Genomic DNA, 26,064 nt, shown 5'->3' on the forward strand with positions numbered 1-26,064 from the left:
GAGGGATAAACAGCACAGCACTTCAAGTCATCATTTCTTAATGTACCACTGTACTAAAGTCGATGTAGTCATGGCACATGGAGAATAAGCAATACCCTACATGCAAGTTTTGCTCCAAATGCTATTGAGTTACCACAATATTGTATGCTTTGTATTTTTGTACATTCAAGGAGATGCAAGTTAGAAATTCTGTAACCATGTGAAATAGGGTGCATTGACTTTATGCTGGCATTTTAATTTTCACTTTTAATAAATCTGATTCATAGTTAATAGTCAGAATTACTGGATCTAACAGTGTTTGTTCTGTTGTGTTCTCCCAGATTTCAAATAGCGAGAGAGCTTGGACAATTCCATTAAGCTAATATGGTGATAAAAATCTCCATTTAACTCTGAGGCAACACAACTGTAACTAGGTACAGTGTGTACAAAGCCACACTCCGGTCTGTTGGGAGCAGGAAGGTTCATACAGGAGTAGCCTTTGGCACTGAGCATGACAGAAGTATCAGAATAAAAACTAAAAATAATTTCTCAAATATCATGCTGCAACTGTATTAAAAAGGTGCTAGTGTGATTGAGATGAACCTACGCAAAAAAATGGTCAGTTGATAGGGGTACTGAAAAGGATATGGATGCATACCCTAAGCAAGAACTCAACGGAGATGGGGTGGAAGGGATGGAGAGAAGAAAATTAGTAGAAAAGGAGATTGGGGGGGTGGGGTGCGGGTGGAGGAAAAGATAACTCAATTGGCAACAAATTATGTTGCAGAAATTCTGTCAAAAGTTTTGACTTGTAAGAAACTAACAAACTTAAACCACTTTTCCATGTATTGCTATTGCATATTTTTTCATTACAGCTACAAAACAGTTATTAGACTCAGCAGGTTAATTCTATTGAAGAACAGATCAATTGTCAATAGTTTCTTTCATTGGTCTTTACTTACAAGACACCTAGTACAGAAGATCCTTGGGTCTAAGCAGTCAGCTTCTGCCAGTGCCACGACAGTCTGAAAAATAGATTAGAAATATTAATGCAATAAGCATACAAATTCAAAATAAATTTTACACAACTTTTAGGAAACTAATACTAGTCTTGAATTAGTTCACTTTACACTTTGTAACAAAAGATGCAGAATGTGAAAGTATAACTTACCCATTAATTGTGGTATAAGCCATAATATTTTCACTGCACCAATTTTACCTCATGTACTGGAAAGACATAAGCACTAACACCTCTCAGGTCTACTTTTACTTCTCCATGGATTTCACTGATTGTTTGTCTCATTGCTGTCTGTTGGACTTTGCTGTGCTTCAATTCCCTACTGCATGTGGTTGCATAACAGTGATTAACTACACTTCTGAAGTTACAAATTGGCTGTGAAGCATTTTGGGACAGTCTGAGTATGTGAAAGGCACCAGACAAATACAAATCCTTTCTTTCATCTGTTATTTAGCAATTAGTTGCAACTGAAATTAAGTGTTTATGGGATAAATGCAGCCATTTCCACAACACTTGAATTTAAAAAGGCACAACATTGTCTTACATCATCTGTTTTGGGGAAGAAAGAGTGAGAAAGCAAAGAAAGAAGGTGCAAGAGATGGAGAGAAAGAGAGGGAGTGTAAGTATGCAATCGCAAGAAAACGAGAGTAAGTCAGTACACAGCAAGGTCTCACAGAAGTTGATTCTCAAGTATCTTTACCCTTTTTTTATCTTGCTCTGAAACCTGGAGATATCCAGGGCCTATTGTCCAGGTTTTATAAAAGTAGTAGATGCAGCCTGTAATGCTGAGGGCAAATGGAATCTGAAATCTTGAGTCAGGTATATGTACATTCGTGGTTAAGAAAGTTTCAGTATACTTACATACAAATACAATCTTACATGGTGCATGCAACCCACAACACAAAAACACTGAAAAAACACCTTTTGTGAATGAGAACCTGATAAAGCAAGCATTTCAGGCATATATGATAAAGAACCTTTTGAACTCACAGAAGATATTTCAAATCATCTGCATTGAAGAAAAAGTAGCCCATACCACAATAGAAACTGCAGCAGGGAAAGATGAGAACACCAGGCAAAAATAGCAGCATACTAGAAAATCATTAGGATGTTATGAAGCACACTAAAATCAGGCAGAAATTCTCAAAAAGAAAATAGAATTAAGAAACCAAATTCATCTGATGAAAATTTAAAAAGAACAAAAGATTAAAATTTGGTCCAGTGCCAAGAATAAGGTAGGAACTTCAAACATTAGTCCAAAAATGTTTTGTACAAACTAAACAATATTTTAGGACCAACGACCACAGACATCAGAATTCTACATCTATAACAGCAAGTCACAATACATCCATAATTAAACCAACAAGGTTATGTATTAGAAATGTGCAATTTACCATACAGAAGCGTTAATGCAAAGCAGTGACGCTATTAAACAGTCAACCGAATCTCACAATAAAAACTTCAAAAGGAGTGAGCCAAAATGTCTGGCATCTGATCCATGCCATGCCCAGTGTGCAGCAATTGGGCAAGAGAAATAAAGCCCAATAAAGGCCCTCCTGCATGGCAGCTCATGCCTTAAGGCGAGTCAATAATGCTTTCCTGAATAAGAGACTAACTGTTCAGCAGAGATGCAACTCTGATCAATTAAAAGACATGAAAACAGACTAATTTTAAAACAAAATAGAAATAGTTATACACAACATATAAAAAAAATTCCAGTTATATTAAATAAAAACAGAAAATAGTGGAAACAGCAGGTCAGACAATCTATGGAAAGAGAGAAACAAACACTTCTAGATACTGCCAAAACTTCCCGTCAGTCCTTCTCCTCAATTTCTTTGGGGGCATAGGGGAAGAGGGGTGTGGACAACTAACTATCAAAGCTCAGCTGGTCACCTCCAAGCAGGTGTCTGGCCTGACACTAAAACAAACATTTCAACTACCGTGCATGTCTTCAAGCAACAAAGGATACCAGTATTGTGATTTGAAGCCAGATGGATTCGTTAAATACTTGCAGTTCCAGTCGACATCCACATTTCCAATGTCATTATGTCCGTAATTTTGTTTTAAATGCTAATTAAATCTCATGAAATGAAAATGCCATTTGGTGAAATCTAGTAGGAAGAGATAATCTCCAAGAGAGATTGCATAAATAGTAAATTGTCACTCTGCTGACTGTTCCCATCACAGTAATGCACCCACAATTTCACAAAAGGCATTTTCACATAGCTGGAATATCTTTCCAAATAAAGTTAAAATATTAAGTGAAACTTTTATTTTTTGGAACGATCTTCCATAAAGCAGACATTTTAATGAAACCAGTTTTTGGGTCTCCGCAAGGGCGCTTCGCGATTCTTTTCATAAGGAAACCCAGTCAATGGCTCTTTTGAGACTCAAATGTCAACTTATACTGAATTTTCTCAGCTATGCATGGTGTTGTTTGCCAACAGGTCTCAATAATCACTGAATATGTGAAATGAGCAAATTCTGAATCTCCAACTATCATGGAAAATATAAAAAAAATCAAATGTCCCTACAATGTAGACCTATTTCTTGCAGTAAAATTGTTGAAAAAAAGGCAGCATTAAATTAAGCCTGCTATGGCCTTCTAAACTGGGAGCACATAGATCAGAAACTGTTTTTAAATTTCCCTGGATTTGAGTCAGTCATCATTAAGTTTCTGATTTACATCAGTGGAAATGCATAAGTTAGAAGTCTTTAAGTTGTCAACCGTAGCTCTTTCGTCCCCAAGTCAGGTCATGTGTTCATGTCCCACTCTAGATTTGAGAACATAATCCAGGTTGACACTCCAGTGCAACTCGGAGAGTATGCAGCGTTGGAGGCACTACCTTTCAGATGAGACATTACACCAAGGCACCTTCTGTTCTCCCAATGGAAGTAAAAGATCCTGCGGCACAATTCCATAGAAGAGCAAGGAAGCTCTCTCTGGTGTCCTAGCCAATATTTATCCATTGACCAACATAACTAAAAAGTAGATTACCTATTCATTTATCACATTTCAGTTTGTGGGCACTTGCTGTGCATGAAATGGCTGACCTATTTCCTACATTACAACAGTGATTACACTTAGTCATCACAAGAAACAGGTCTATATTGTACGGGATGCCGAATTTTGTCATCTATTTTCCACAACAGATGGAAATTCAGCATTTGCTCATTTCATGTACTCGGTGAGTAGCTGCATACCTGGTGTCAGTGGTGAGACCTGTTGGCAAACTACACTTGTGTGTAAAATGCTTCGGGACATCCCGAGGTTGTGAAAGGCGTCAAATAAATGCGAGTTCTTTCTTTTATAAGTTTTTAAGTGTTTGATTTTACTAATTGGCTCAAAAACTTTAGCCCCGTTCGGAGTTATCAGGAAGATTCAATGCTGCTGACTTGCTCCAGTTTCACGAAAAATGTACCAAAAGCATAGAACCATACATGCAGCTAAAAATGAACAAGCTATCATCCTGAGCATTATTTTGCACTCACTTTCCTGGTATGATCAATCTGAAAGGAATTTCACTGAAGATCAATGGTTACTTTGCTTAGGTGCATAACACATTACTCACGCAGACATGAAGACACTTAAATTATTTCATGTTGCATACGAGTGAAATTAATTCCACTTTCAAGTCACTGTTTCCACACCCAAATTAGAAAAGGATATCAGGCAAGAACCGGATGAACCACGTGATGACCATCCAAAAGAGCGATGCTGACAGAAACGCCAATGGAATGTAGCTATACGTCTGCATACTTACAAAACGCCTATAACAGGAAAAAAATAAATAAGAATTAAGTAATGAATGGCAATTAGTTTTATTCGTTTTTATTTCTCTGGCAATTTTCTACCCTGTCCTACTGAAGGTATCAAGCCATGGCTGGACTAGGATTCCACGAGAGCCAATTATGGTAGCATTGTGGTTATGTTACTGGACTAGTAATCCTCAAGCCAGGAGTAATGATCTGCAAACATGAGTTTAAATCACACCACAGCAGTTGGGGAATTTAAGTTCAATTAAATAAACCTAGCATTAAAAGGCTTATATCAGTAATGGGGACTATGAGACTACTGGATTGTTCTAAAAACCCATTTGATTCACTAAATGTCCTTTAGGGAAGGAAATCTGTCATTCATACCTGGTCTGACCTGTATGTGACTCCAGAACTACAACACTGTGTTTGACTCTGAACTGCCCTCTGCAATAGCCCAGCAAGACACTCAGTTGTATTCAAAACAGCAGCTCAACACCTTTAACATGGGCAATTATGAATGAGCAATAAACTCCCACTTCCCAAGAATGATTTCTTTTTTAAACACTTTACCCTGTTACTTTGCACAACTGCCCATTCTTCACCCATAGCAGACTACTCTGGCCACACAGGACATCTCATCCAGGACCGAAACAGTTCTTGTGGAAAATTAACTGATTTTTCCCTTTCTAACTTAGGGGCATTTGAGGCCAACGGTAGTGCCACGCATTGCTACCCCAGAGATCAGCGAACTCAGAAATACTGGGGATCAAAATTGGTGTTTCCCAATTTATAAGGCTCAGCTACCACCGTCTTAATCAGCTGAGCTGGCAAGGGAGCAATGAGTTGTATTTTATGTACAATGTGCCTTATTTTATCTAAATAATCCGCTTGAAAATTCTTTTACTTTTACTGGACTGGGCAAAGGTATTACATCATACAGATCATCCACACTCTGGATTCAGCTGCTTTCATAATAAAAAGGGTACTACAGAAACTTGGATAAATATCTTTAGCATCAAACCGGCAATTATGAAAATATGCGCTATGCATTGGCACAGATTTATGTGGAGCTGCTATTTATCATGCTACCAATAGCTATAGCACAAATAACCATCTCCTGAACCATACTTTGAATAAACACTGCCCTCTTCTGGCTGTGCAATAGAGAAACAGACCAGCAACGTTTTGAAATTAAAAACTCTTTAAAATGGTATAATTGTCAAAATTATTGAACTCCCAAGTTTCAATTTCGATCTGGTTCTCCCTTGCTACATTGTAGGAGTCATTTGAATTTGCAGTTTATTTTCCAGGATTGTTCCAGATGCATCATTTTGGCATTTCAAGCTCTCAGCAGGTAGCTATTTATCTGGTGTCAGCAATGAGATCTGTCAGCAAGCAACACAATGAGCAACATGAAACAACCTATTTTCAGTTCTGCATGTTTAAGTTGAGAAACTTCACTATCAAGTGACACTCAACTCCCTTAAGAACCATTCACTGATGGATTTCCTAATGACAAGAATCATGAAGCCTGCTGCTCAATGCAGAGACTTCATTAAAGTTCTGCTTTGTGGAAGATCAATGCTACACTTGCGATATACCATTTTAAAGTTTTTTTTATAGGATCACCTCACATATTAAAATCTCATCAGTCCTACAGATAAAATTATTCTGTGATAACAATTCAAGAAAATGTTCTGTCCCTATCACGAGGGTGGACTGACCAATGTATATAACATATAGATTTGAACAATCAAAACAAGGCAATTAGTACCTGTTAAGAAAATCACAGCATAGGAGTACAGCACACTATACCCAAACACATGCATATGCATATGATAGTTTCCCTTTCTCAGCTGTGCTCTTTTTTTATGAATGTCCCTTACTCAAGAAATTGCGAAAATTGAGATAAGAATAATAATAAAAGAAAAATACTGCAGATGCTCAAAAACTGAAATAAAAACAGAAAGTGCTGGAAATACTCAGCAGATCAGGCAGCATCTGTGGAGAGAGAAGCAGAGTTAACGTTTCAGGTCTGTGACCTTTCATCAGACCTGAAACGTTAACTTTGCTTCGCTCTCCACAGATGCTGCCTGACCTGCTGAGTATTTCCAGCACTTTGTTTTTATTTCAAAATACAAAGTTATGCAGTTTTAATTATGGAAAATATATTTTTTGAACATTTAATTCAATTTACAATTAGTTTTGATAGCTAAGCACAGAGAAATACTTTAAACATCAATACTTATGTAACATACTTCACTGTAATGTACAACCAGCTCATTGTAAAATTCACTATGAGCCCATCAGCAAGACAGCATCAGACAAGTGGTATAACCCAAGCCAGAAGATCCTGGATTCAGCACATTTTATTCATGAAACACAAAATTTCTCGCTCCCAAAATATATCGGGGATCCTTAAACAAATTACAGCAAAATTTTGCAAAGGATTAACATAATCATAAAAGGGAAGTTATAAATAAAGAGAAAACAGCTTCACCATTACTTAATATGAACGGGAAAGTAATAACTTCTATTCTTTAGAACATTGCGAGGTGTTTCAGTACATTTTCTGTCCTAGCTGGGGTTTTATTATTGGCTATTCCCCGCAGGCGAGGATAATTGTCTTTTGTAAGTTAGAAGATGGCTGATGAGGACAATTCACGATCTACAGATTTTATGGCACGTAGGGCATTTGTCGTCATGTGGGATGTTTGGTCCTGTATTACTAGTTCGGGTCATGGCTTGTTCTTTTCGCCGCTATCGCTTTTCCTCTTCATTTAGTCATCGTTGGGTCTCAAAATGCTGGGATCCTTCCCAGACTCTGCCTCCATCTGGTTCAGTCCAGGGCGATGGTCTCCCAGGAGTTGATGTCAGTGTTGCATTTCTTCACACTGGCTTTCAGCACATTCTTGAAGTGCTTTTGTCCTCCTCAGGTGCATCTGCCCTGACTGAGCTGGGAGAAGACCACCTGCTTTGGCAGCGTGGTATCTAACATCCAAACTATCTGACCAACCCAAAAAAGCTGATGGCGGATAATCATAGCCACGTGCTTGTGGTGCCTGCTTGTGAGAGGACACAGACGTTAGTGTGCCTGTCCTCCCACTTGATATGTAGAACCTTCCGCAGGCAGCATTGATAAAATGACTCCAGTACTTTGAGGTGCTTCCTGTATGTTGTCCATGTTTCAGTCCGTACTGCAAGGTAGGGATCACGACTGCACTGTAAACCATGGGCCTGGTTTCAGTTTTGGTGTTGCTATCTTCAAACACTTGCTTCCTCAGGTGGACAAAGGCTGCAGCAGCAGATTTCAGGCGATGCTGGATATCAATGTCAGCCTTCTGTGAAAGATAACTTCCAAGGTACTGGAAATGTTCCACATTTTCCAGGCACCACTCATGAATCCTAATCAATGGGGCTGGGGCATCAGCATTTGGAGCTTGCTGATGGAGGACTTCTGAATGTTGAGCGCAAGTCCAATCTTCTCATATGCTTCAGTAAATACGTCGATGATTCTCTGAAGATCCATTTCTGACACAGCACTTACTGCGGCGTCATCAGCTTATTGGAGCTTGATGATTGAAGTCAGGGTGGTCTTAGTTTTTGATCAGAGTCGCCCGAGATTAAATAGTTTACTGTCCATTCGATAAGTAAGCTGCACTCCAGCAAGGAGCTCATCTCTAGGTCAGACAGAGCATGGCTGCGAGGAAGATCGAAAAGAGAGTTGGGGGTGATGACACAACCTTGTTTAACTCCTGTCTTAAAATCAAAGGGGTCTGTAATGGATCATTGATAAAGATCACCACTTGCATATCATGAAGCAGGCAAAGAATGGTGACGAATTTTGGAGGACATCCGTACTTCAACAGAACCTTCCAGAGTGCCTCACGATTTGGAGTCGAAGTCCTTTGGCAAGTCAAAAAATGCTATGTAGAGAGGTTGGTGTTGTTCATGACATTTTTCTTGTAGTTGGCAAGCTGCGAAGATCATGTCAGCAGTGCCTCTTGATGGCCTAAACCCACATTAAGATTCAGTGAGTAGCTCTTCAGCAAATGTAATGAGTCAGTTCAGAAGGGCTCTTGTAATGATCTTTCCTGCAATGGAGAGCAGGGAGATGCCTCTGTAAATTCCACAGTTGGATTTGACCCCTTTCTTGAAGATTGTCACAATCATAGCATCGTTGAGATCATTCTGGACTTCTTCATTCCAGATGTGTAGAATGAGGGCGTGGAGCTGTAATGTTAGTTCCTCTCCTCGGTGCTTAAAGATTTCAGCGGGGATTCCATCACCACCTGCCACTTTGTTGTTCTTCATTTGTGCAATGGCTTTCATCACCTTTATAGGCATCGGTGGAGTTTTTGAGCTCGTCTCTAACTCGGTGTTGTTAGATGGCGTTGAAAACACTCTCAACAACAATGGATTCCAGATTGAAAAGGTCTTCAAAATGCTCCCTCTAACGGATGTTAACAGTTTCCCTTTCCTTGATCAGATCACCCCCTTCCTTGGGCCTCAAAAGGAGCTGGTCCTTGCGTACTTGGTCCATAAATGGTCTTGATGGCAGTGATGAAGCCACAGATATCATTCAGGCCAGTGAGATGCTGAATTTCCTTTGCCTCATCTGCCCACCATCTGTTCTTTATGTTTCCGGTGCTCGTTTGTACCTCTGCCTTTGCTTGTTGATAAGCCAGTTTCTTTTACTTTGAGTTTGGATGATTCTGCCAGACACAAAGTCGTGTGCTTGCAATCAGTTCGTTGATATCTTCATCATTTTCATCAAACCTGTCCTGATGTTTCCTGACAGAAAATCCAACTACATATTTGCAGGCATTGATGATATTGGATTTAAGGACATCCCACGCACTGTGGACACACTTCTGCTCGCGATTGAAGTCTGAAAGTTTTTTCCAAAGGTACTGTTGGAATCAATCTCTTTTGATAAGATCCTTCAGAGCTTCAACGTTGATGATCTTCGACATTGATCTTTCATGGACATCGCTTCAGTTGCATCCGTTGTTTGGGAGCCAGTTTGATGGACACGATTGAACGATAAGTCGGTGATCAGTCCAGCAGTCATCAGTTCCTGTCACTGCTCTGGTGGTGCAAACACTTTGCGATTCCAGGCATGGACGATAACATAATTGATCAGGTGCCCGTGTTTGGACCGTGGGTGTTGCCATGACTTTTTGTACTTGTTCCTCTGGCGGAACGAGGTATTGGTGATAAGCCCACGTTCTGGAGGTGTACTCGGACAGGATTGTGTGTGATATCTTTTAACGTTGGGAAACCGTTGCACACCAGCTTCCACATGTATCTTGACAGAACACCACCTTGACACAATGGCAAGGAAACCAAGGGAGTTCCAAAGCCCAACCCCCTGTCCTCACTGCAGAATCTGGGCAATGAATATGAAAGGGTCAATCAAATCAAAGTGAAGTACGGCGGAACTCTATGTCTTGGGCCGCTTCAGTTACTGTGAAGACCTGTTAGGAACCCTAGAGATACTCAGCAGACAGGGCTCTGGCAAACAAGCCCTTAACAGTAGAACAGGCAGAGGAATATGTGCCATCTGAAATATCTCAATGGCTGTTCTGGCAGACAAAGGCTGCAGCAGAATGAAACCCCCCTTGCCTAGCTGGGATACTGTTCCAGACACTGGATGCCATTGCGCACACTCACCCCACCCCCCAATATTTATTTACAACTCCTGATCATGTTATCACGATCAGCAGAGTGGCAGTGGAAGGGGCTGGGGAGAAAGATGAAGGTAGAACAGTTGAGCTTGACCCTTACGTTAACCTTCATGACTTATACACATTTATATTCTATATCACTGGATAGCTATCGGGGTTAGAAGCACTGATCAACTTCTCACCCACCACCGCCAATCCTGGAACACGCAACCAAATGTAGCAGCCTTAAAGTCACCCCATCGGAGATCAGGTAGTTTTGTATAAAATTGAGACTCACTTCATAAAGTAATGGTTGGGGGGGGGGGGGGGGGGGGGGGGAGAGGGGGGGGTGGTGCAGAAAAGAAACGGCCAGAAGGAAGAGCTGCTGGCATTTACTCAAACTGCATTATGTATATGTGAATTCTAGTGGCAATTAGAGAATTAAGGTAAGTGAACAGGCATAGGCACCTACCTTATTATAAGCTGTACTACAAGCCAGGAAGAAACAAATAAAACGCCTTTCAGAAGCCAGGAGTCAGATTCCATGTCTGCTATGTAACCTGTCACCCATATCACTGCCACTGCCATCAAAAACAACAGGAGAAGCTGTGGTTCAAGAGATAATTCAATCAATAACAATTTTTGTTAGCTTGCATTAATTTTTCTTTCTTGAATATCCTAATATAGATTGGGTTAGGAAGCGTAAAGGGCAAAGAAGAGAAGGAATTCCTGAAAAATGTACAGTGGAACGTTCTTGATTAGTAAGTTTCCAGTCCAGAGTGCCAGATTTAGTTCTGGTGAATTAAGTAGGGTAAGTGGAGCATGTTATGGTGAAGGAGCATTTGGGAACCAATGATCACAATATCATTTGGTTTAGAGTAGTTAAGGAACAACAACAACAACTTATATTAATATAGCAACTTTAACGTAATGAAATGTCCCAAGGTACTTCACAGAATCATTGTAAAATAAAATATGACACCGAACCACAGGAGGAGATATTAGGTCAGATGACCAAAAGCTTAGTCAAAGGGGTAGGTTTTAACGATTGTCTTAAAGGAGGAAAGCGAGGCAGAGGTGCAGGAAGAGCATTCTCAATGATGAGGGAGGCCAGCACAGCAGTGCAAAAGATAAGTCTGAAGAATCTGCAACAATCTTCAGCCAGAAATGCCGAGTGGATGATCCATTTCGGCCTCCTCCTGAAGTCCCCAGCATCACAGATGCCAGTCTTCAGCCAATATCGATTCACTCCGCCTGATCACTCCGGTAATAGTACTGACAACCTGTGCTCCAGAACTTGCTGCGCCCCTAGCCAAGCTGTTCCATTACAGCTACAACACTGGCATCTACCAGGCAATGTGGAAAATTGCCCAGGTATGTCCTGTACACAAAAAGCAGGACATGTCCAAGCCGCCAACTACCGCCCCATCAGTCTCCTCTCAATCATCAGTAAAGCGATGGAAGGTGTTGTTGACAATGCTATCAAGCGGCACTTGCTCAGCAATAACCTGCTCAGTGTGGGTCCGCCAGGGCCACTCAATCCAAACCTCATTACAGCCTTGGTACAAACGTGGACAAAAGAGCTGAATTCAAGAGGTGAGGCGAGAGTGACTGCCCTTGACATCAAGGCAGCATTTGACTGAGTATGGCATAAAGGAGTCCTAGCAAAACTGGAGTCAATGAGAATCGGGGGGGAAACTCTCCGCTGATTGGAATCGTACCTAGCGCCAAGTAAGATGGTTGTGGTTGTTGGAGGTAAATCATCTCAGCTCCAGGACATCACTGCAAGAGTTCCTCAGGGTAGTGTCCTAGGCCGAATCATCTTCAGCTGCTTCATCAATGACCTTCCTAAGGTCATAAGGGGGGGATGTTCGCTGATAATTGCACAATGTTCAGCACCATTCACGACTCCTCAGATATTGAAGCAGTCGGTGTAGAAGGACCTGGACAATATCCAGGCTTGGGGTGATAATTGGCAAGTAACATTCGCACCACACAAGTGCCAGGCAAAGTCATCTCCAACAATAGAGAATCTAACCATCTCCCCATGACATTCAATGGCATTACGATCACTGAATCCCCCACTATCAATATCGTAGGGGCTACCATTGACCAGAAACTGAACTGGAGTAGCCATATAAATACCGTGGTTACAAGAGCAGGTCAGAGGCTAGGAATCCTGCAGCGAGTAACTCACCTCCTGACTCCCCAAAGCCTGTCCACCATCTACAAGGCACAAGTCAGGAGTGTGATGGAATACTCTCCACTTGCTTGGATGGGTGCAGCTCCAACAACACTCAAGAAGCTCAACATCATCCAGGACAAAGCAGCCCGCTTGAATGGAAACCCATCCACAAACATTCACTCCCTCCACAACCAACGCACAGTGTGTACCATCTACAAGATGCACTGCAGCAATGCACCAAGACTCCTTCCAAACTTGTGACCTCTACCATCTAGAAGGACAAGGGCAGCAGATGCATGGGAACACCACCACCTGCAAGTTCCCCTCCAAGCCACACGCCATCCTGACTTGGAACTATATCACCGTTCCTTCACTGTTGCTGGGTCAAAATTCTGGAACTGCCATAACAGCACACTAGATGTACCTAACGCACAAAGACTGCAGCAGTTCAAGAAGGCAGCTCACCAACACCTTCTCAAGGGCTATTAGGGTTGGGCAATAAATGATGGCCTAGCCAGTGACGCCCAAATCCCTGGAACGAATAAAAAAATCTAATGTGTTCTGATGAAAGATAACACAGACCTGAAATGTTAACTGTTTTTCTTTCCACAGATTCTGCCTGACCTGCTAAGTATTTCCAGCATCCAAAGTATTTTGCTTCTGCGTTACAGTACTCAACTGGAGGAGAGTTAATTTCAATAAGTTGAAATGCGATCTGGCCCCGGTGGATTGGAATCGAAGATTGGAAGTTAAAACAGCAAATAAGCAAAGAGAAGATCGTTTGGATACAGACTGGACAAATTCCCAAAAGGAGAGAAAAGGGCATCCAAAGCTTGTGCTTCCTGTATGGCTAAAGCAATAGAGATAATTTAAAAAGCAAAAGGAGGCTTGTGATAAACGTCAAGTTCTTAGTACAGATGAGAAACATGCTGAATACAGAGGAGAACCGTAAAAAGGAAGAGGGACAAAGAGAATGTATGAGAATAGATTAGCAGCTAACATAAAAGGATACCTAAATGCCTTTTATAAACATATAACTTATTAGTAGTCAAAGGAAGGATATGGGCAGTTAGCGAACAAAAAGGTGATCTTCAGGAGGCAGAAAACATGGTTCAAGTTCACAAGTCTGTTGTGTAATGAGGTGGGATTAATAAATGATCTCATTGTTAAGGATCCTCTACGGAAAAGTGATCATAGCATGCTAGAATTTCAAATTCAGTCTGAGGGAGAGAAGCTGGAGTCCCACACGAGTGTACTGACATTAAACAAAAGGTAATTATGTAGCCAACAGGACCGATTTGGCCCGAGTGAACTGGGCAGCAAGACTACAAGGTAGAACAGTTCACGAGCAGTGGCAAATGTTTAAAGGAGATATTCAATTAATCCCAACTAAAATATATTCCAGAGAGTAAGAAAGATTCTAGGAGGGGGAGAAAAAACATCCATGGCTAAGCAAGGAAGTTAAGGATAACATAAAGACAAAAACTAAGGCATACCATATTGCAAAGGCCAGTGGCAGGCTGGAAGATTGGGAAACTTTTAAAGATCAACAAAGGGTTACTAAGGAAGTAATAAAAAGAGCAAAGGTAAATTAAGAAAACTAGTGCAAAATATAAAAAACGGATAGCAAAAGCTTCTATAAGTATATAAAAGGGAAGAGAGTAGCTAAAGTGAATGTTGGTCCCTTGGAGGATGAGACGGGGGAGTTAATAGAAGGGAACACAGAAATGGCAGAGACACTAAATCAGTATTTTGCTTCAGTTTTCATAGTGGAGGACATTAGCACCATCCCAATAGTACCAGGTAATGCAGAGGTTATAGAAAGGGAGGAACTTAGAACAATCACCACCACTAGAGAAAAAGTACTGAACAAATTATTGGGGTTGAAGGCAGACAAGTCCCCAGGCTTACATCCTAGTGTCTTAAAGGAAGTGGTAGTGGAGATAGTGGATTCATTGGTCATAATATTTCAAAATTCTCTGGATATGGGAAAGGTTCCAGTGGATTGGAAAAAAGCTAATGTAATGCCCTTATTCAAGAAGGGAGGGAGGCAGAAAGTAGGAAACTATAGACCAATTAGTTTAACTTCTGTCATTGGGAAACTGTTAGAATCCATTATTAAGGAAGAACAAGACATTTAGAAAGTCAAAACGCAATCCATCAGAGTCAGCATGGTTTTATGAAGGGTAAATCGTGTTTGACTAATTTGCTAGAGTTCTTCGAAACTGTAACAAGCGAAGTGGATAATGGGGATCCTGTAGATGTAGCTTATCTGGACTTCCAGAAGGCATTTGATAAGGTGCCACACAAAAGGTTAATACACAAGGTAAGTTCACATGGGATTAGGGGCAATTTATTAGCTTGGATAGAGGATTGGCTAACCAACAGAAAACAGAGCGTCGGGATTAATGGGTCTTTTTCTGGTTGGCAAGATGTCACTAGTGGGGTGCCACAGGGTTCGGTCCTCGGGCCCCAACTATTTACAATCTATATTAATGACTTGGATGCAGGGATAGCAGGTACTACAGCCAAATTTGCAGATGACACTAAAATAGGTGGGACAGTAAGTTGCAATGAAGAAATAAGAAAGCTACAAATGGATATGGATAGATTAGATAAATGGGCCAAAATTTAGCAGATGGATTTTAACGTGGATAAGTGTGAGGTTATCCATTTTGGTTGGATGAATAGAAAGGCAAATTATCTGAATGGAGAGAAACTTCACAGTGCTTCTGTGCAGAGGGATTTGGGTGTCCTCGTGCATGAGTCGCAGAAAACTAGTTTGAAGGCACAGCAGGTGATAAGGGCGGCAAATGGAATTTTGGCATTTATTCCTCAAGGAATAGAGTATAAAAGTAGGGAAGTGTTGCTGCAACTGTACAAGGCATTGGTGAGACCACATCTGGAGTATTGCGTACAGTTCTGGTCCCCTTACTTGAGAAAGGATGTAGCTGCATTGGAGGCAGTTCAAAGGAGGTTCACTGGATTGATTCCAGACATGGGGGGCTTGTCTTATGAAGAGAGATTGAGCAGTTTAGGCCTTTACTCTCTGGAGTTTAGAAGAATGAGAGGAGATATAATTGAGGTATATAAGATGATTAAGGGGATTGAGAAAGCAGACATAGAGAGGATGTTTCCTCTTGTGGGGCAATCTAGAACAAGAGGTCATAGTTTTAGGATAAGGGGTAGCAGATTTAAAACAGAGATGAGGAGAAATTACTTCTCTCAAAGGGTCGTGAATCTGTGGAATTCACTACCCCAGAGTGTGGTGGATGCTGGGACATTGGGTAAATTTGAGGAGAGAGAGAGAATTTTAATTAGAAATGGGTTGAAGGGTTATTGAGAATGGGCAGGAAAGTGGAGTTGAGGCCAAGATGAGATCAGTCATGATCGTATTGAATGGCGGAGCAGGCTCAAGGGGCTGAATTGCCTACTCCTAGTTCTTACGTTCTCATGCAAGTACTAAGTGAGTTCTTCACATCTGTCTTCACCAAAGAAGAGGATGCTACCACTGTCACAGTAAAGGAGGAGCAGAGACATTTAATAGAATAAAAGTAGGCAAACATGTTGTACTTAAAAGGTTGGCAGCACTTAAAGTAGAAAAGTCACCCAGCCTAAATGGGATGCTTCTTAGGTTACCGAGGGAATAAGGGTAGAAATTGTGGAGGCTCTGGCCACAATCTTCTAACCCTCCTTAGATATGTGAGCAGTGCCAGAGGACTGGAAGGCTGTAAATGTTACACCTCTGTTCAAAAAAAGGAGAGAGGGATAAATGCAGCAACTACAGGCCAGTCAGCCCAATGTTTGTGGTGGGGAATCTTTTAGAGACAGTAATCTGGGACTAAAGTAATTGGCACTTCGAAAAATATGGATTAATAAATGAAAGGCAGCATGGATTTGTTGAAGACAAATCATGTTTGACTAACTTGCCTGAGTTCATTGCTGAAGTAACAAAGGGTTGATGAGGGCAGTGGGGTTGATGTTGAGTATGTGGACTTTTAAAAGATGTTTGATAAAGTGCCACATAATCAATGTTAGGAAAATTGAAGCCTATGTGATTAAAGAGGCAGTGGCACCGTGGATACAAAATTAGCTAAAAGACAGAAAATTGTGCTGACTGCTTGTTTGTCAGACTGGAGGGGAGTGTGTACAGTATCCCCCATGCAGCAGTATTGGGACCACTGCTTTTTTATTAAATTATATATTAATGGCTTTGACTGGGATATACAGAGCATCACTTCCAAGTTTGCAGATGACATGAAATTCGAAAATGTAAACAATGAGGACAACAGCAACAGACTGGTGAAGTGGGCAGACACATAGTAGATGAAATTTCACACAAAGAACTGTGAAGTGATTCACTTTAGTAGGAAGAACGAGAAGCAATATAATGGGCCTATATTATCTGGAGTTTAGAAAAATGAGAGGCGATCTCTTAAAACATACAAGATTCTGAAGGGGCTGGATAGGATTAACACTGAGATTGTTTCCAATGGTCGGGGAATCTAAAACACGGTGGCACAATCTCAGGTTAAGGGGCCAATCATTTAGTACAGAGATGAGGAGAAATTACTTCCTGAAAGGGTTCTGAATCTTTGGAATTCTCTATCCCAAAGGGTTGTGGATGCACCATCACTGAATACATTTAAGGCTGGGATAGACAAATTTTTGGTCTCTCAGGGAATCGAGGGACATGGCGAGCTGGCAGGAAAGTGCAGCTGAAGTCTAAAATCAGCCATGATCATATTGAATGGCAGAGCAGGCTCAATGGGCCATATGGTCTACTGCTCCTATTTCTTGCGTTCTTAAACTAAACAGCACAATTTTAAAGGAAGCACAAGAGCAGACAAACCTTGGGGTGTGTATATACACAAATCATTGAAGGTGGTAGGACAAACTGAGAAGGCTGTTAAAAAGGCATGCAGGATCCATGACTTTATAAAGAGAGACAAAGTACACAAGCAAGGAGTTTGCTAAAACCGTTATAAAACATTGGTGAGGCCCCAGCTGGAGTATTGTGGCCAATTCTGGGCACTACACTTTAGAAGAATTTCAAATCTTTGGATAGCACAGACAAAATTTACTGGAATGGTATCAGAGATGGAAAACTTCAGTTATGTGGAAAGACTGGAGACATTGGGGTTGCTCTCTTCAGAACAGAGGTTTAAGGGAAGATTTGATAGAAGTGTTCAAAATCAAGAAATAAGACTTGCAATTATACAGCACCTTTCACCATTGGCTGTGAAGTGCTGTAGAACATCCTATGAAGTACTTTTGAAGCACAGTCACTGTTGTAATGTAGTAAATGTGGCAGCATGTTTGCGCACAGCAAGCTCCCACAAGTAGTAATGTGTTAATGACCAGATAAACTGTTTTTGTGGTGTTGTTTGAAGGTTAAATATTGGCCACAACACTGGGGATAACGCCCCCTCCGATCTTCTTCAAAATCATGAGTGGGATCTTTTACATCCACTTAAGGGGGAGGCGGAGCCTTGGTTTAACATCTCATCCAAAAGACAGTATCTCTGACATGCAGTACTCCCTCACTGCACTGGAGTGTCAGCTCTGATTTTTGTGCTGGAGTTGGACTTGAACCCACAACCTTTGGACTCAGAGGAGAGTGCTTCCAACTGACCCATAGCGGATACCTATCACGAAGGGTGTTAGTGGAAATAGGCTGAGCTTGGTGACACTGCAACCTGCAGAGGGCGCACTGCTCGCACATGTATTTGCACTCAGCCAAAACAAAGAGAAGCTGGAGGGTGGGAGCAGTTCCCGGATTCACCCTGGCTGAAAAGTGCAAAGTGCAGTGTAAGTGGCAAACTCCAGGAGCAACAGCGAATGCTGGGAACTCTCAGGGAGAGTCTGTAAATGGAAGAGAAATAGGTACTGGCCAGGGAGCATCTGTAAGTGAAGGAGAAATAGGGACTGCAGCTTGGGAAAGGGGGAGAGGGAGAGGCAGCGGAGGGAGCAGGGCAGCAATGGAAAGGACAGATCCCCGAGCAGCAGGCAGCGAGAGCGATGATGTCACCACACACAGGCACAAACCAGTACTGGCAGCAGTTAACGGGTGCACACCAATGTCAGAGATAGCAGAAACTGCATATGTGCCAGGTGGACATAGTGCAAGCCAAGTGTTGAGCTGCCTGGCCGATCGGCGTCAGGATTTACAGTGGAGTAAATAAGGAGAAACTATTTCAAGTGGCAGACAGATTGGTAACCAAAGAAGGCAGATTTAAAGCAAATTGCCAAAAGAACCAGAGGTAACATGAGGAAAACTTTTTCACACAGTAAGTTGTGATGATCTGGAATGCACTGCCTGAAAGAGTTGTAGAAACAGATTCAATAATAATTTTCAAAAGGAGAATTGGACAAATACTTGAAGGGGAAAAAATTGCTGATCTGTGGGGAAAGAGCAGAGAGTGGATAGCTCTTCAGAAGAGCCAACACAGCCACGTTAAGTCCAATGGCCTCCGTCTGTGCTGTATCATACCATGATTCTATGAAGTAAAACAAAAGCTTTTATGAAGATAACATTAAAGATTATGTTTTTGTTGATGGTTTATAGGAATATAAAAAGTGTTGTGATTGAGTGTTACTTCAAGAATGCTACTGTGTAATTAAAAAGAAATTCTCATCTTACCCTTCAATCACTGACCATGCTGGAGCATCAACTAGCGCTCCAACTTTACATAGAAGAATGGACACTTGGAAAAGTTACTGCATAGCTGTCAGTACTCCAGCAGAAATCAGCAGCTTCGGGTGACAAGTACAGAGTAGGAGTAGCTGGGCCGGGGAAGATGGGATGGCAGTGTTGCGGACCTCATTAGAATCAAAATCCATTATATTAAATGCTCCACTACAATATTATGTTAAGTCATGAAATACACCAGAAATCATGACAGCACAATACCTACGCATGATCAAAAAGCAACCAAATCCAAATACATTTTTTTATTTGGTGACCTACCTTGTATTTTTCAAAACTCTTGAGAACCTTCAGCATAAAATGGCTTCTACTTCTATCAACATCTGCATCAAGCAGGCAACGAATTATCCAAGGATTTCGATTCTGCTGGGCTAACCCCAGAGGAGTTTCTCCCTGGAAATAGTTTAGAAAATTTCAGTTTCATCATCCTTAGATCAACTCTGATAGGCACTTTTGAAGAAACATCCTTGGCATTTCAGAAATCTTAGACCCAGGAGTACATCAATATGCAGCTGCACTTCAGTGATGGGAAAGTACTCTTAGTCATGATGCTCACAATTTTTTTTAAAAATAGGGAATTTGAGTTCTGTTGACCTCTTGCTGGCCAGTAACAGTGCCCTCCACCAAAAGCAGGCCACTCATCCAAGTTTTGGACAGCAAAAGGCTGCTAAGATTTGAACCCCATTCGAAGGCCTAAGGTCTGCAGAGAAAAGACCAACAGGGTCACCAGAGATTGCCTTATTAACAGAAGTCCAGTCAAATGTGCCTGGAAGAAGTGAACGAAAAAGACGTTGGCTTTGAGAAGGATACTGGAAGATCCTAATATTGCAGCTGGGAGGAATTTGGGATTTTTAACTACAAGCATACCTTTTCGCTGAGAACAATGTATAACGTATAAATGAATGTGTAACATATAAATGCAGTGTGGGGTTTTCGAGTGTATTCATAAGTTAATGGGAAATACGTTTTTCTATAATTTAGTGTATTAGCAACCTAATAAGTACTCATTAGTTAATGTTCATTTTTAGTTTAGTTGTCATAGTAAAAATCTTAAAACATGAAACCTTGTTGTGATTCTTTATTCAGTCACTGGGAACTTCATATCGCAACTGAGTTCGCAATAATATGAAAATAAATTGCTGATATCTTTAAGCGTGATCATGAAGTAATCAGATAGTCTCAGAAACCCAAATGGTTCACGAATGACCTTTAGGGAAGGAAAACCTGTCATCCTTACCCATTCTGGCCTACGTGACTCCAGTCCCCACACCAACATGATTGACTCTTAACTGCCCTCAGAAGTGACCTAGCAAGCCAGTCAATACCATCAAAGCCACTGCCAATGGTTCAAGCAGTAGGCTCACCATCGCCTTCTAAGGGAAACGAGAGATGGGTAATAAATGCTAGCCTTCTCAGTGGCTCTCACAACCAGTGAATAAATTTTCAAAGCAACAAAATGTGCAGCATTAGATCTTCACTAATTAGACAGCACAAAAGCTATACGTGTACACTTTATTCCTTCCTGTTCAATTCCCAATGGAATACTGCTCCACAGCAGCTTTCTGATACATCGCCAAAGTGGTCATTCTCCATGTGCAAGCCTAAAAAAATGGACATCAATAGGCTATTAAATCATAGAGGTGGTCAGCCAAGCCCAACCCGGTCTTTGAAATATTTAAACATTAGCAATGTCCAGTAGAATTCACACAAGGACAATTAAACATGGGAAGTCCATCTGATTTTGTGCATCTCCCTATTCCAGATATTTCAACATTAACAGTATTTTCACAAGTGTTGCGTTGGCTGAGATCAGCTCATTCAGCCAAAATTGCAAAACACAATTGACTGTATGTTATGTTGATCTGCATATCTTACACTGTCCAATTTAATTCAAATTTTTACTAACCACAGCCTGGAAGAGGGCATTGAAAGGCTTCATAAAAGCAAAACAATTAGATGTGTAGCCAACTTAAAATATTCTGACAAAAATCATACAAAACAGACATTAGGTACTTACTTACCATTGCATTTTTAACTTCAACATTAGCACCAGCATCGAGTAGTACATTCAATGCAGCCACATTTCCCGATATTACTGCCCAGTGCAGTGCTGTGTTTCTCTGTACTTTGTCAACAGCATTTACTGAAGCATTTAACTTTATAAGGAATCTGGTTGGCTCAGGCCTAGATAAAACAGATTACAACATTACACCTGTCAACCTGGTTAACTAAGATGTACCATTCCTGTGTAAAGCCATGTTACAAATATACTACACTTACCCTATTATTTTGTATGCTGCTACCATTATTGGTGTTTGTCCATTCATATCTGGTGCATCGACATCCTTAAAACCACAGAAAACATCGCAGTTTAAAAATAAAAGTTTGACTTTAAGTAGATCAAGAACTGCTGTAATGACATTTGTTTAGGTTCTCTCCTATTCCCCTGAGATATCAAAAAGGGGCCTGCTTCCTTTACATGGAGGGAGAGGCAGACTGTACAAGCATGAACAGATTGTACTAAGTTAAATTTGACTGTTAACTGCTGAAAGGATAAGAGCTTTCCTTTGTGCCCACTCACAAAGCAAATGATCAATGATTGGAAGGCCAGGATAAAGCAAATTTCCATCAGAGCATATTAGTGATACAGTAATTATTGAGATCTGTACCTTCTGAAGCTTGCGAAATTCACTTAGGGGCAGAAATGTGCAGCCGCAGGTGTAAGTATACATCACGGAACAGTGATGCCCAAATATAGTGGGTAGCGTACATACCAAATTTCATACAGATCAACGGCACACTGAATATTAGATCATAATTTCTCCTCAGCATCAAGTAGGAACTTCCTCAAATACATGCATTTTATTATGAACATGTAAGTACACCCGAGACCTTTCACAGCCTAGGAAAAAGAAAGTGACATACCTGACCTTTTGCTACAAGGTATGCGATGATAGGCATATGCTGGAACTGGACTGCAAGATGAAGACAAGTGAATCCTTCCCTATCGACCAGGGAGGGATCCGCTCCGTATTTCAACAGTAACACAACCATAGACAAGTGGCCTTGCCTGGAAAAAAATAAAAAGGACTCTTTATATGGTTAAAAAAAATTCCATTCGAGGAACAGTTCAAATTGCTGTTTCTACAATTTTTACAACCAACAACAAACTGCAAGGTATTTTATGCTTATTTGGTAAAAATCAATTTGTCGATTTAAGAGCCCCTGACAGATTTTCTTCTATATCACCATGGTTTGAATTTAAATGCACCCTTTAGCTTCAGCTTGAATTGAAGCACAATGGAGCAGCTCCTTTGCAATTTGTGCAAAATGTCAAACTTTTCATGTCAGTTCAGTCAACTCTTAATTCTCCTCTCTTCTACCTCCACTGAGTCATGACTGCCCACTTGTTATTTCTCCAACCTTTCCAAACCCTTCTGGACCTTAACAGGTCAGTGATATCAACTGAAATCTTGTATGGTAGCATTCAGTTACTGGAAGCAAGAATACTATTCAGACAAAGGAACAGGCAAATTCTTCCATTTTTATAATGGGGGGAAAAGGTAAAATAGAAAATAATTTGAAAACAGTGTCACAGTGCCCCAGAATCAACTACCAGGGTCATATGCAACCAAGACTCAGAGTACTGTACACATTGAACCTTCTATTGGGTAATTATATTGCAAACAAGCAGCATTTCCAATAAAAATAACTAAGTATGAAATAATTAAGTTGAATACATCTTAAAGCTCTTCAATACTTACCTAATTTGAAACAAGAAATGAAATGAAATCCAGCTACCTCCCAGTTTTAACACAACTTATATTTATATAGCACTTTTAACGTAATAAAACAGCACAAGGCACTTCGCAGGAGCATTACAGAACAAAGTACGACACTGAGCCACAAAGGGAAATATTAGGTCAGATGACCAAAAGCTTGGTCAAAGGGGTAGGTTTTAAGAAGTGTCTTAAAGGAGAAAAGCGAGGTAGAGAGGTGTAGAGAGGGTATTCCAGCGCTTCGGGCCTAGGCAACTGAAGGCACAGCCACCAACAGTGGAGCGATTAAAATCAGGGATGCTTAAGAGGCCAAAATTAGAGGATATCTCCGAGGAATGTGGGCTGGAGGAGATTACAGAGATAGGGAAGGGGGAGGCCATGGAAGGATCTGAAAATAAGGATCAGAATTTTAAAATCAAGACGTTGCCTGACTGGGTGCCAATACTGACAAGTCCGAGGTGATGAATTTTGGTGGAAGAAATAGGGAGAGGCAACATATACTTAATGGCACAGTTGTAAACAGTGTGCAGGAACAAAGGAACCGGAAGTGCATGTGCATCAATCTTTGAAGGTGGCAGGACATATTGAGAGTGTGGCTGGCAAAGCATATGGGATCTTGGGCTTCATAAATAGAAGCATCGAGAATAAAAGCAGGGAAGTTATGCTGAAACTTTATAAAGCCCTGGCTAGAGTATTGCATCCAGTTCTGGTCACCACACTTTAGGAAGGATGGGATGGTCCTTGAGAGTGCGCAAAGGAGATTTACCAGAATGGTTCCAGGATTGGGAGAATTTAATTACAAGGTTATGTTGTTCTCCTTGCAGCAAAGGAGATTGAGGGGAGATTTAATAGAGGTGTACAAGATTATGACAGGCATAGATAATTTAGACTAGGAAAAAAACTGTTCCCGTTATAAAGAGTAGGGGACACAGATTGAAGGTTTTGGGAAAAGGTTGCAGGGGGAATGAGAGCAAGAACTTTTTATATGCATTGAGTGGTAATAATCTGGAACTCGCCACCCACAAGGGTGATGGAAGTGGAGACAATGATTTCAAAAGGAAATTGGATGGCCACTTGAAGGAAATAAACTTGCAGGGCTACGGGGGGATTGAGCAGTGGAGTGGGACTTAGTGGATTGCTCTGTGGAGAGCCAGCATGAACTTGTTGGGCCAAATGGCCTTCTTCTGTGCCATAAATGACTCTTTGACAATGTAGACAAGCGAGCACAGGCAGGACAGGTGAATGGGACTTCGTGCCTTAACTCGCACCGTCAGCAGAGTTTTGATTAACTTCCAAGTTTATGGAGGGTACAATGTGGGAGACCAGTCAGGAGTGCAATGGAATAGACAAGTCGAGAGCTAACAGAGGCATGAATGAGGGTTTCAGTAGCAGATGAACTGAGACAGGGGTGAAGTCGAGCAATGTTACAGAGCTGAAAGCAAGCGGTCTTACTAACGGCACGAATATAAAGCCGGAAGCTTATCTCTGGGTCAAATGCGACACCAAGGCTTTGAAAGGACTGTTGCCAGGAAGAAAGATGGAGTCAGCAGCTAGAGAATGGAGACCGAAAACAATGGCTTCAGTCTTCCTAATATTTAATTGGGAGGAAATTTCTGCTCATTCAGTCCCAGATGTCAGATAAGCTGTCTGATAGCAACAGTGGAGGAGTCGAGAGAGGTGATGGTGAGGTAGAGCTGGGTGTCATCAGTGTACATGTAAAAACTAACGCTCTGCTTTTGGATGATGTCACCAAGGGGCAGCATGTAGATGAGAAATAGGAGAGGGCCAAGGATAGATCCTTGGGGGACACCAAAGCTAACAGTGTGGGAGCAGGAACAGAAAGCATTGCAAGTGATTCTCTGGCTCTGATTAGACAGATAAGAATGAAACCAGGTGAAAGCAATCCCACCCAACTGGACAACAGTGGAGAGGCGCTGCAGGAGGATGGTGTGGTCAACAGTGTCAAAGGCTGCAGACAGGTTAGGAAAAACGAGGAGAGAAAGTTTATCACACAAGATATACGTGCACAAACCAAGATCAAAGACAAAACAAAACAATCAAAGACATCAACAAAATGAACAGTCTGTCTGATTCTCCTATAACACAGCTACTAATAAAAATTTTAAACTCAATTGTCAATTTCAAAGATTAATCTGAATTTTTGCAGCGGCGACAGGGAGAGCGAGGTGGCAGCTGGGTAAGTGAGTTTACAACTTATATAAACTTACCTTTTTGTTTCGGCAGTTTCTTTTTGCAGCGGTGACAGGGAGAGTGAGGTGGCAGCTGGGTAAGTAAGTCCTATATATTTGGGCAGCGGCTGAACCCGAGACACTACACCTGCAGTGTCTCCCACCCGCCCTCCTCCTCTAACCAAAACAAAAAAGGACTCGGTGGTGTGTAGATAAGGTAAGGCTTTTTCTATTTCTTTTTTTTTCCCGTGTGATTGGTAAAAACTTTTCGTTCCTTTTTCATTTATCTAAGTTAAGACTAAGTTAAGCTTAAGATTAAAAATGGCAGGAGATCTCAGACCCGTGTTATGCTCCTCTTGCTCAATGTGGGAGCTCAGGGACACGGCTGATGTCCCTGACTCCTTCAAGTGCTGGAAGCGTGTCCAGCTGCAGCTCTTGTTAGACCGCATGACGGCTCTGGAGCTGCGGATGGACTCACTTTGGAGCATCCGCGATGCTGAGGAGGTCGTGGATAGCACGTTTAGCGAATTGGTCACACCGCAGATTAGGATTGCTGAGGGAGAAAGGAAATGGGTGACCAAAAGGCAGAGAAAGAGCAGGAAGGCAGCGCAGGTGTCCCCTGCGGTCATCTCCCTCCAAAACAGGTATACCGTTTTGGATACTGTTGGGGGAGATGGCTCACCAGGGGAAGGCAGCAGTAGCCAGGTTCATGGCACCGTGGCTGGCTCTGCTGTTCAGAAGGGCGGGAAAAAGAGTGAAGGGCTATAGTCATAG

The 26,064-nt window shown here is 41.4% G+C and overlaps 1 protein-coding gene across 1 annotated transcript in view; it reads right to left on the reverse strand.

Annotated features, from left to right (window-relative positions):
- The window catches only part of LOC137377150 (palmitoyltransferase ZDHHC13-like), a 57,866-nt gene that overhangs the window by 11,443 nt on the left and 20,359 nt on the right, over positions 1–26,064 (reverse strand). The window contains exons 5-12 of the mRNA XM_068046526.1: positions 22,248–22,392; positions 21,603–21,667; positions 21,344–21,506; positions 19,584–19,715; positions 10,901–11,034; positions 4,667–4,771; positions 1,698–1,818; positions 942–1,004 (exon numbers count right to left, since the gene is read on the reverse strand). Of these exons, the coding sequence (XP_067902627.1) occupies positions 942–1,004; positions 1,698–1,818; positions 4,667–4,771; positions 10,901–11,034; positions 19,584–19,715; positions 21,344–21,506; positions 21,603–21,667; positions 22,248–22,392 (928 nt within the window). The remainder of the gene's footprint in view (positions 1–941; positions 1,005–1,697; positions 1,819–4,666; positions 4,772–10,900; positions 11,035–19,583; positions 19,716–21,343; positions 21,507–21,602; positions 21,668–22,247; positions 22,393–26,064) is intronic.

This window comes from Heterodontus francisci, chromosome 14 (assembly GCF_036365525.1).
Source record: "Heterodontus francisci isolate sHetFra1 chromosome 14, sHetFra1.hap1, whole genome shotgun sequence".
Taxonomy (NCBI): Eukaryota; Metazoa; Chordata; class Chondrichthyes; order Heterodontiformes; family Heterodontidae; genus Heterodontus; species Heterodontus francisci.